Genomic DNA, 11,295 nt, shown 5'->3' with positions numbered 1-11,295 from the left:
AGAAGCTGCTTTGCCCCAGGCACAGTTTTAGGTGGTGGAGGCCCCATGGTGAACGACAGGGGATACATTGAGCAAGTCAATGAATAACTAGATCATGACAAACTATGTGAAAAGCCACAAGAAGAATGGGATGCTGTGAGAGGATCTGACTTGGAGGTCGCTTAAATTTAAGATTGGGAGTCAGAAGAAATGTGAGGATATAGTATTTCTGTATTCACTCTGGTATTTATTGAGTGAGCACTGTAGGTGCCAAACCTTCCTCTAGTCAGTGGGATAGAAAAGTGAAGGTAGACAAGCATTCTGCCCTCCAAGAGTCTAGAGGGCAGAGACACCCGGCAAGAAAACGAATAAACAAGATGATTTTTAGGGAGAGACATTTGCTGTGAGAAAAATTAAAATGTAGGGAGTATAACGATGGAGTTTTGCACACTGGAACATCTAACTCAGGGAGCGAAGTCGGACAAAGCTTTCTGGGAGATAGGCGGGTTGAGGGGGTGAGGGCGATGGTCGGTAGTGATTGAGGCAGGACAGAACTTCAGATGGGAGTCAGGAGGGCCTCTCTTAAAGGGTGGCGCCGGAGGGAAACCAGGAGGCAGCTGAGCAAGGACACGGCTTTCCAGGCAAAAACAAACAAGCAAACCGCAGCTAGGCAGCTAACTAACCAGAGGAGGGTCAAGGAGCAGCACACAGCCAGTGTGCCCAGGGAGAGAGAGAGAGAGAGACCAGGGCTTTGGGGACCAGTGTAAAAAGTTGGATTCTATTCTAGACGTCAGTGGCGGGCGGCCTGGGGGCTGCGGTGCACGCGCGCGGACGTCACATGCTTCGCACCGCCTCCTCTGTGACGTCACAGGGCACTGTGACGTCACGACGAGACGCTCCGGCCCCACTAACTTGGGCGCCCCGCACCGCAGTAACGTCCCGGCAGCTCCCGGAGCGACCAGGCAATGAAACCTTAGGCCATGTCGAAACGCGACATCGTCCTCACCAACGTCACCGTTGTCCAGCTACTGCGACAGCCGTGCCCGGGTGAGGGAGGCAGCGGGGCGACCCCGGGGAACGGGAGAAAGGGCGGGCCGGAGCCCCCGCAGCCCAGAGCCCCCTGCGGCGCGCGTGCCCGCCGCCCAGTGTCCACGAGGGAGGGGGCAGGAGACGGGGTGCGGCGCCGCTGGCCCGCGACTCTGCCACCGCGGAGCCGCTTCCCTCCGTCCCTACCCCCTGCGCAGCTGGCCGACTGGTTTCTATAGCGATGGCGGCGGGCCAGATAGCGGCCCCCATCGGCCGTGGCGCCGCCAGCGCGCGGTGGGAGCTAGGAAGCAGGGGCCGGGGACAGGGGCGGAGCCGCGTCTACGAGGGCGCATTTCTGAGAACGGCCGCAGGTTGCTGAAGAACCTCAGCCAGCCGGGTTTCACGTAGGAGGGACGCTCTTACCGCCCAGCGCGGAAAGGCCGCTTGGGGGTTGGTGGGCTTTGTCCTCCTCGGCCTGTGCACAGCGAGAGCCGCGCCAAGCACGTTACAGGCGTGCGCTCATTGGAACCTCACAAACACCTGGTGAGACCAGGGTGTTTATTGACCCCACTCGGAGCGGCAGGGAAGAGCGCGAGCCGCCTCCCTCGGTCTCTCAGCACCAGAATAGTAGCGCTGGGACTCGCAGTCCCCTGCTCCAAGCCATTGGGCAGCCAGCCCTACCGCACCCAGCCATAGGTGCACCCACACTCCAGCCGGATGAACCCAGGTCTTGCAGGGCAGGGCAACCGGCATTCCCCCGGCTGCTTCCGCTGCCTCCGTACTGACCGCGGCCGGGGTGCCAGGGCCGGAGGCGGTGGGAGGGACCCCCGAGGAGCTGCGCGGGGCAGATCCGCTGCTGCCCGCTGCGGACCTCCCGCCTGCTCAGCGCTCGCCCTGTGACCTCGGGCCTCGGTTTCCCCTCTGTGAGGCGGATTTATCGCTCCTGCCTCACAGCATTCAGCGAGCAGGTGGCCGCGAGAGCTCAGCACGGCACCTAGCCCATGGCAGCACCCAGGAAAGGGGAGCGTCATCTTAATTAGGAGAGCACGCGCCTGTTGCCTTTGTTTCACCTACCAGGTGATGCTTCATCACTGAAGCTCCTTCAGGCTCTTCCTTCCTAGTGCAGGAGCTTCCCTCCAGCCCACGCACCCCACCCCTGGAGTGGAGGGGAGGAGAGAGAAAGCCTGGGGGCAGGTGGGAGAGGAGAGCCACCTGAGTTTTCTCCCGAAAGGCCGCCGAGTGGTCTCAGATTCCCACTCTTAGCCCAGATGAACGAATCTCCCTCTTTTGTGATAGCGGAAGCAGAACCCCCAGGAATGCAAACATCCTAGGTCACCAAAGCCACAGGGTCACTGCCACCAATAAACTCTTAATACCTTCATGAACTGGTATTGCCCCTGGAGACCCACAGTCCAGACTCAGACCACATGGACTGCGGCAGCCCGTAGAGGTCAGGGAGACCCACAGGCCAAGCTGGCCCACGGCTCCTAGCCCCACCACCTCCCAGGTGCCTTTGATTCTGGCGCCAAGAGCAACACCCACCTTCCTCCTCCAGGGCCTCTCCAACCTCTTCTCTCTTCCTTTCCTCACAAGTACTCTTGGTAGCAACCTCTTCCCTCCGCTGAGGTCAGCACCTACTGGGCCTGGAGATCTGAGTCTTCACAGCAGCCCCCAGGTAGAAGGTGCAGATGCAACACCAGGAAACAGGCCAGAGAGCTCATTCACTTGCTCAAGACCACGCAGGTGGCTGAGCAGGGGCTGACATTCAGGCCTGATTCCCAGCTAGAAACCCTCTGCCGGCCGGGCCCCCTGACTGCGGCCTCTACGTCTCCCCTCCTCTCCTCAAGCCCTTATCTGTAGCGCAGCTAGCACACCTCCAAACACAGGGGTTTTCAATTGCCGTATGGGAGTGGGAGCGTGTACGTTTGGAGAGGTGGAAGCTGGAGCGGGTTTCCATTCGTTTCGTGTTTTGATACACCTGTATTTCCTACTACTCTGAGCATAAGAATCACCTGGAGTGCTTTTAGAATCAGGAGTCCTTGGCTTCAGTGTAGACCTATTGAATCAGATTTCCCTAGGAAGAGGCCGACCGTGGGATTCTCATCATCAGAACAACTTGGGGACCACGGGGTTGGCACAATTATCAGACAAGTTTGGGAAATAATCTTTGAAATATTAATGTATGTGGACTGTCTCCTAGACTCCATCATAAGCATCACATATATCATCTCATTTAATCACAGTGACTCTCTAAGAGTGTACTATTATTTTCATTTTACAGAGGAGGAAACTGAGGCATAGACAGTATCACTCCAAGTGATTGTTAAAAATACATGCATAATGAGTTACAATCTCTAGGGGAGAGGCCCTGGCATGCGTATCTTTTTTTTTTTTTTAAGTTTATCTTCAGAGAGAGAGAGAGTGCATGTGAACAAGCGAGGGAGAGGCAGAAAGAGAGAGGGAGAGAATTCCAAGCAGGCTCTGCGCTGACAGCAACACAGAGCTCAAACTACAAACCATGAGATCATGACCTGGGCTGAAAACCAAGGCGTCTGACACTTAACCAACTGAGCCACCCAGGCGTCCCCAGGCGTTGGTATTTTAAGTAAGCCTACCCCCTGATCATTCTATGGATCGGGTGGGTTGGGGAAACAGTGGGCTAGGTGGTTGGCCACTAGGGGCCTGGAACCAGCAACAGGTTCTGGGTGGCAAAAAGGGTTCATTCTCTCCCACTATGGTGGCGCAGCTCATTGTCCCCACCCTCCTCAACAGTGACCAGAGCACCACCCCCACCTGAGCCCAAGGTTGAGGCAGAGCCAGAGCCACAGCCCAAGCCCCAGCCTGAGCCAGAGCCTAAACCTGAGCCAGTCAAGGAGGAAGCCCCGCCTCCTGCCCCTAAGAAGGTCCCTGTGGTTCAGAAGCTGACCGTGGGCATCAATGGGTGAGTCAAGCCTGGCCCTAGCCGCTCCTGAAGGCTTAGGGCCCAGCCTTTCCTCTGGTTGCTGCCTGAGGCATCTCCCCATTTCTCACCACCAGTGCTCTCATTCTGCCCATCCTGGCTGGAGAAATACAGGGAGAAGGTACAGGGGTGCACCCTGAGAGGACTCACATTCTGGTGGGAATCAGGAACACGACAGTTTTAGTGACGCATGACATGAACAGCATGGAAGTTGGGTACAGTAAGGCTGGAGAGAGTAGTGGTAGCCAGTTCTGAGGTTGGGGCAGCTCAGTGAGCTAACAGGCAGGAAGTCAGTGCATGAAGCACACTGGCACTGGGTGGGGAGCAAGCAAGGGAGAAAAGGAGGCAGGGAGCAGGGGAAAGCTGGTAGGGGCCTGGCAGGCCATGGTAAGCAGTCCAGATTTGGTTCTACTGATTAAGAGCCATGGAGGTTTTCCAGCCATGAGACATAATTTGACCTAAGCTCTACAAGATCCATCCAGCTACAAGATTAGGGATAGGGGGACGGGCTGGGTGGGTAGCAAAAGCAGTGAAGAGGCTGAAGAGGACATCTGGGCGAGAGATGACAGTGGCTACACTTTGCCTTCTCTCCCCAGACTGAGTCCCACCCAGTCCCCTAGAGTGCACCTCCTGTTATCCCCTTCTCTCCCGTCCCCTCCTCTGCCTGCTGGCGAGGACTCTGAGGACAACCCCCACAACCCTTGTCCCTGGACAGATTTGGACGCATCGGCCGCCTGGTGCTTCGCGCCTGCATGGAGAAGGGTGTTAAGGTGGTGGCAGTGAATGATCCATTCATTGACCCAGAATATATGGTGAGCAGCAGGCCGACGGTAGACCTGGGAAAGGTGGGACTGGAGTGGGGAGGGCGCTCGGGAGAGCTCCATGGAAGGCTCCCAGATGCCGTGTGGCTCCTTCACCGGGGTGGGGACACCCTCGGGATGCCAGCTCCTCCACCCTCGACACTCAAGACTGGGAGCCATCCTGTCTCCCACAGGTGTACATGTTTAAATATGACTCCACCCATGGCCAGTACAAGGGGAACGTGGAATTCAGGAATGGACAGCTGGTCGTAGACAACCAGGAGATCAACGTCTTCCAGTGGTAAGGGAAGCTGTGCGATGCATGCCTGCAGCAGATTAACGCAGGAGCTGTAGAAATGACCAGATGAGATTCCAGCCCCTTGTGTGGGGCCCGGAACCCCCCAAATTGTGTGTGCACGTGCCTCTGGGTACTGGGCTCGAGGGGTCTGAGAAGTCCCTGGCCCCTAAAATGGTGTAAAAACACTAGTCTAGAAAGGTGACCCACTCTTTTTATTAGCACACATTTACATGTTTTCTCACAGGCAGAGCAACTCAATGTTTAACACTCAACTTCTGATTCTCCTTCAACCCCCAAACCTACTCATCTCCCTTCCCAGGAAATGGCATCACCACCTAGCCAACCGCTTCCACTTGGTTCCTACAGAGCAGCCACAGAGGCCTTTTAAAAACATCACCTGGACGCGGTGACTCCCCTACTTAAATCTTCCAATGGCTTCCCATTCCCCCATGAATAAAATCCCAGCTCCTGATGGGGCCCCCAGGACTATTAGCTCCCCCCTGCCTTTCCATGTCATCCCAGCCAAGCCGGCCATCCACCTCTTGGGACCCTAAACGAGTATCTCTTACACCTGGGCAATGCTGACTCCTTAGTACCCATTTCACGTGGTTCACACTGACATCACTACCCTTCCTGCCACTGAAAGATATGTTTAGAATCTGTAAATCAAAAGCAGTAATGTTAGATATTTAATATGCTTTCAAATATAAACACTTTCAAGATAACAAAAAATTTAAAAATTTATAAAGGGAAACCGCAACCGTACTTTATCTTTCTTTTTTTTCTTTTTTTTTTTTTTTTTAATTTTTTTTCAACGTTTTTTATTTTTTATTTTTGGGACAGAGAAAGACAGAGCATGAACAGGGGAGGGGCAGAGAGAGAGGGAGACACAGAATCGGAAACAGGCTCCAGGCTCCGAGCCATCAGCCCAGAGCCTGACGCGGGGCTCGAACTCACAGACCGCGAGATCATGACCTGGCTGAAGTCGGACGCTTAACCGACTGCGCCACCCAGGCGCCCCCGTACTTTATCTTTCTAATGTAAATTAGCAGCCACAACTGGCCCTGCTGCCGCTTGAGACAGCCGCAGCCACTCCCAGCACCTCGGTGTCTATGCGCGTGGGGCAGGAGGGCTGGTGACGAGGCACTCAGGGCTGGGTGCGAGCAGGATGAGCAGGACGGCGGGTGGAGGCGGGACTGGAGAGCCCCTGAGTATAAGCTGCCTGAGCCAAGTTTGGAATCTTAACCCCTAACACAATTCCGGCACAGCAGTCACTGCTCAGACATCCCGTGTCCTTTCCTTGCTCAGCCTGGCGCTCCTGCCACCTGGGGCACTCTCCCTGCCTTCCCCATCCCGTCTGTCCCCTCAGTGTGCGCCCAGCACTCAGGTGCTGCCTTCCTTGGTGACTCCAGCAGCTCTTCCCTGTCCGCCCGCTTTTGTCACTGCACCGTGGATGTTCTTCGGGCACTCGGCACCAGCCATGTGGTTTGTGTGTTTTACCCTCGCTTCACCCCTTCCTAGCTGGGTGACCTTGGGCAAGAGACTGAAATGTCCTAGCCTGTTTCCTACGGTATCTGCTGGGGATGATGATCATACCCACCACAGCAGTAGTGGGGAGTACGACCGAAGTTAACAGGTGTGGGGGGACATTGGGAAGGGTGTTTTCCCACAAAGCCACAGTCGTCTCGCAGGGAGGGCCCTCTTGCTTTGTGTCGCCATTACGGCTTTGGCACCGCAGACGCAGGCCCTAGCCCTGGGTAGACTCTACTTCCTTGAAGAAAGAATGGAATCCTCAAAACAGCCCTCTGGAGAGGAGGGCAGGGCCCGTGACAGCCTAGAAAAGGAGCTGGGGTCTCCTCCGATGCCAATTCAGCAACGGCAGAGGAATACGAAGTGCTCCCCTCTCCACCGCAACTTGGAAGGCAGGAAAAACGGAGCAGCAGAGAAGAGCTAGTTGGGCCAGATGATGAAAAGTGCACCCTGACAGAACAGACGACCGGAGAGAACCATGTGTGGCGGTCCAGGGAGATGGGAAGCAGCTTGTTCGTTCACTTGTTCCATTCTCACAGTGCATCCAGGGCCAGGCCGCCTGCCCTCTCAGCCGGCTCTGCCTGCTACTCTCCTCCCCTCTGCCCAGGTGCCGGCTCCTCTGAAAAATGCCAGTAACAGTGCCTACTCCTCAGGTCACCAGGGTCAAAGGAGTTCAATAAGGTAGAGCACTCAGAACACGGGTACGTGGCAGGCGTGTATAATGGTTAACAAAAAAACCCCAACACTGAAACCCTCTGCAGGGTGCAGGCTCAGTGGCACAGAGTGGTCTAGAAGACAAAACAGATGCTGACAAATAACCACAGAAGAAAATATCACTGTTGTGATAAACCCCGTGGAGAGAAAAAACCAGTATGCGGTTTATTCACTTATCGCTTGTTGGCTAAAGCCAAGTAGAAGACAGCAAACGCTAGGTGTCTGATGTTTCAAATACAAACATTGGCTATCAAGTGGAAATGTGAGCTTCTCAAACAGCAAACAGAATCTCCTTTACTTTCTAATGTAAACCACTAGTCACTGCAGGCCCCAGGGCCACCTCGGGCTTCAGTTCTCCCCTGGGATCCGTTCTCAGGGATGTAGAGTGTCTTCAGAGACTTGCCCAGCCTCTCGCACCGGGCTCTCGGTGGAGGACAAGGGACTAGGAGGGCTGTGGGGAGGTTACCAGGGCTGGGGACCGGAAGCGGCGGGGCAGGCCTCACCTTGCCGGGGCCCACGTTTTGGGCAGCATATGTAGAATGGGCCTGACCTGGCTGGGAGCAGTCAGGGATGGCCCCCCTAGGCGCGTTGAGGTTTAAGTCAGGAAGGTGGCAGCTTGGACCCAGGCATAGCAGGCGGGGTAGAGTCAAGAAAAGAGGCCCGCAAGGCGGGGTTAGTGATGAAAGGCAAAACCAGCAGGATCAAATCCACTGGGATAGCTAGGGATGGGGTGGGGGGAAAAGACAGTTGCAGGCCAGGCAGGAAGGTGTCTGGTCAGCCTTTTGAACAGTGCAGGCCATGACTGTGAAGGCAAGGCCATGCAGCAAAAGACTGACTCCAGCGCTGCCACCCTCCACAGCAAGCAGCCCAGAGATATCCCCTGGAAGTCTGTTGGGAGCCCCTTTGTGGTGGAGTCCACGGGTGTGTACCTGTCGTTAGAGGAAACTTCGGTAAGTGGGGGACAGGTGCCTGGGGCTGGCTGGGTGGGTGTGGGGGGGTGACATTTGAAGCACCTCCTGACATCTGTGTTCCTTCTCTAGAACCACATTGAGGCAGGTGCCGCGCGTGTGGTAATCTGCGCACCGTCACCAGACGCGCCCATGTTTGTCATGGGGGTAAACGAGACGAACTATAGCCCTGGCTCCATGAAAATTGTCAGGTAACGGGCAGCAACATTCTGAAGCGTGTGGGTGGCACCCAGAGGACGTGCCAGCCTCACCCTCTTCACCCCTACTCCCAATAGCCCCCTGGTGCTTTCACATCTCCCTTCCCGAAGCCTTAACAACCTTCACATTAACATTACCCTGAGACTGTTAGAACAGCACGGCTCCTGGGGAACATGCTTGGGGAGCTTCTCCGGCCACACTTGTGGTGCCTCCTTCAGCCTGAAGGCACCCCCAGTGATCTCTCTCATCCCCATCCTGACTTTCACAAAACCAGGCCTGTGTGCATAAACTGAGAGGTGAGGGGGGTAGTGCTGGCTCTGGGCCTCACCTCACGGTGCCCTTGCACACCTGGGCCGTTTCAGCAATGCATCCTGCACCACCAACTGCCTGGCCCCCCTTGCCAAGGTCATCCATGAGCGATTTGGGATCGTGGAAGGGCTGATGGTGAGTTGGAGAGGAGCTGGAGCAGGAGGGATGGCAGGGAAACTCTACACCTTCCTCCCAGGACTTGCTTAGCGTGTGGTGGTAAAAGGGAGAGACTTGTTTCGGGAGGAGGAGCCAGGTGGTAAAGTCTCTTAAACACTGTGCAACTTGCAGACAAGGCTGGACCCTGGCCTGCACGTGGCCCTCCTGTGGTCTCTGGTGGTGGCCACACCAGTCTCCACACCTGGGTTAGAACCTCCGGCCTGGGAAAAAGAGGCATGGGAGTTTAGGAGAAGGCCTCAACAACTCAGCCCTCTTCCTCTCCCAAGACCACAGTTCATTCCTACACTGCCACCCAGAAGACAGTGGACGGGCCATCAAAGAAGGCCTGGAGAGATGGACGGGGTGCCCACCAGAACATCATCCCAGCCTCCACAGGGGCTGCCAAGGCCGTGGGCAAAGTCATCCCATCCCTCAGCGGGTATGAGGGCAGAAAGTTACAACCAGGGTCAGGGGGTGCACCCAGGAGGACTGGACTGGCCCCCAATCTTTGAGGTGTCCACTGAGGGGAAAGCAGAGACAACGAGGGATGGACAGAAAAGTCCCTGGGTTCTGACTCCCACCCCTAATGTGGGATTCTCCAGGAAGCTGACGGGAATGGCGTTCCGGGTGCCAACCCCTGATGTATCTGTTGTGGACCTGACCTGCCGCCTGGCCCAGCCTACCTCATACAAGGCCATCAAAGATGCCATAAAAGCAGCAGCCAAGGGGCCCATGGCTGGCATCCTTGCCTACACCGAGGATGAGGTAGGGGCTGAGGAGGGCGACCCTGGGAGGAGCCCTCTGAGGAGGAAATGTGATTGTCCACTTGCCAAAGAGCTGCTCACAATGTATCAAGATAGGGACTGCAGGGCTGGGAAGGTCTGCTGTCCCAGCCTCAGGGTCTTTGCACTTGCTATTCCTGTGGTCTGGATAGCTCTTCTTCCAGGTGGCCACATAGTCTGCCCTCACCTCCGAGTCTCTACGTCAATTTCTGTCCTCAATAAGATAATCTCTTTCTGGCCCTTTCCCTTACCTGAAATTTCATTTCATAGTCACTATTGGCACTGCTAGCACGTGCACAAGAAAGCACGGACTTTGGGACTATCTTTTTACCTCCATGGGCCCAGCCATCTTCCCGGGAACTGGCACACAGCAGGTGCTCGATACATGCTTAGTGAACAAGACAATGGCTCCCATTTTTCAACGCTTACTTGGGACAGGCCATGGCCCGGTGGCCTCCCTGTGAAGAAAGGATGTCACCATCCCTTTGCTCCCATCATGCCATCTCTGTACACCCACCTTTGGTGCTGCCTCTGTGCTTTAGTTCCTATAGGTCCACTCTCACACAGCCACCGGGATCTCGTTTTAAGCAAATCAGATCACATCCCCCCAACTGCTGAACACCTTCCTCTGTGGCCTTAACACCACACAAGGCCCAAGGCCTCAGGGCCTCTGTGTTGTAGCTCCTTCCACCTCAGGCACTGCTGAGGGCCTGAGTTGACCAGATGCTCCTAGACATCCAGACCCAGCCTGACCACCTCCCCTCAGAGAGGGCCTGCGTGCCGGCCCGTTCTGAGTGCCCGCATCGTTACCAGGAAGTCATGTTTACTGGTGCAGCATGAGGGTGTTCGCCTTCTTAGTCCTTTGGCCACCCCCAGCAGGCAAAGCCCCGGTATGCCTTCCTCATACCATCCCCAGAACCCGGACACAGCAGGGCTCCACCAGATATTGCAAACGAATGGATGGCCAATGTGCCTAAGAGTCGGAGCCTGGGCTCCTGGAGGTCCTTGCTCGGCGACCCACACTTTATCTTGAAATTCGAACGCCCAGGTTGTCTCCACGGACTTTGTGAGCAATACCCACTCGTCCATCTTCGATGCCAACGCCGGCATCGCGCTCAACGACAATTTCGTGAAACTCATTTCCTGGTGAGGGGGAAGGAGTCCGAGAGATTGGGGGCGGGGGGAGAGCGGGAGTGGTCGAGAGGAATCCCCTGACCCGCCTCCTCCCTCCCCAGGTACGACAACGAATACGGCTACAGTCACCGGGTGGTGGACCTGCTCCTCTACATGTTCAGCCGAGACGGGTGAAGCAAGACGACCCCTCTTCTGTTCCCCTGGGCTCCGGGGCCGGAACCCGTACCTCCCGTTGCCGCCTCCCCCGAAGAAGGAAGACGCCCAGTTGTGAAATAAAAACGCAGAGTGCTCACTGTCGCGCCCGTGTCTCTGCGCCGGTCACTACGGGGTCACGGCGCGCCCCGCACTCAAACGCGCTCCGCCGGTGCCCGCGGTGGGGGACCACACCTCGCCGCCCCACCTGGCTCCGCTCCGGCGCACTGGGGCCGCGCAGGCTCCCGGC

The 11,295-nt window shown here is 56.3% G+C and overlaps 1 protein-coding gene across 1 annotated transcript; it reads left to right on the top strand.

Moving 5' to 3' along the window:
• Nucleotides 1–862: 862 nt before the first annotated feature.
• On the top strand, nucleotides 863–11,145 carry GAPDHS (glyceraldehyde-3-phosphate dehydrogenase, spermatogenic). Its single transcript, XM_060652184.3, has 11 exons — nucleotides 863–1,026; nucleotides 3,778–3,946; nucleotides 4,680–4,776; nucleotides 4,959–5,065; nucleotides 8,166–8,256; nucleotides 8,347–8,465; nucleotides 8,835–8,916; nucleotides 9,225–9,376; nucleotides 9,540–9,702; nucleotides 10,768–10,865; nucleotides 10,955–11,145. Exons 1-11 carry the CDS (start codon nucleotides 960–962, stop codon nucleotides 11,025–11,027), a joined length of 1,218 nt encoding a protein of 405 aa, XP_060508167.2. The 5' UTR covers nucleotides 863–959; the 3' UTR covers nucleotides 11,028–11,145.
• The last annotated feature ends 150 nt before the right edge of the window (nucleotides 11,146–11,295 follow it).

The sequence above is a fragment of the Panthera onca genome, chromosome E2 (assembly GCF_046562875.1).
Source record: "Panthera onca isolate mPanOnc1 chromosome E2, mPanOnc1 haplotype 2, whole genome shotgun sequence".
In the NCBI taxonomy this organism is placed as follows: domain Eukaryota; kingdom Metazoa; phylum Chordata; class Mammalia; order Carnivora; family Felidae; genus Panthera; species Panthera onca.
The sequence above is the reverse complement of the archived record's forward strand: the minus strand, read 5'-3'. Positions and strand labels throughout refer to the sequence as shown.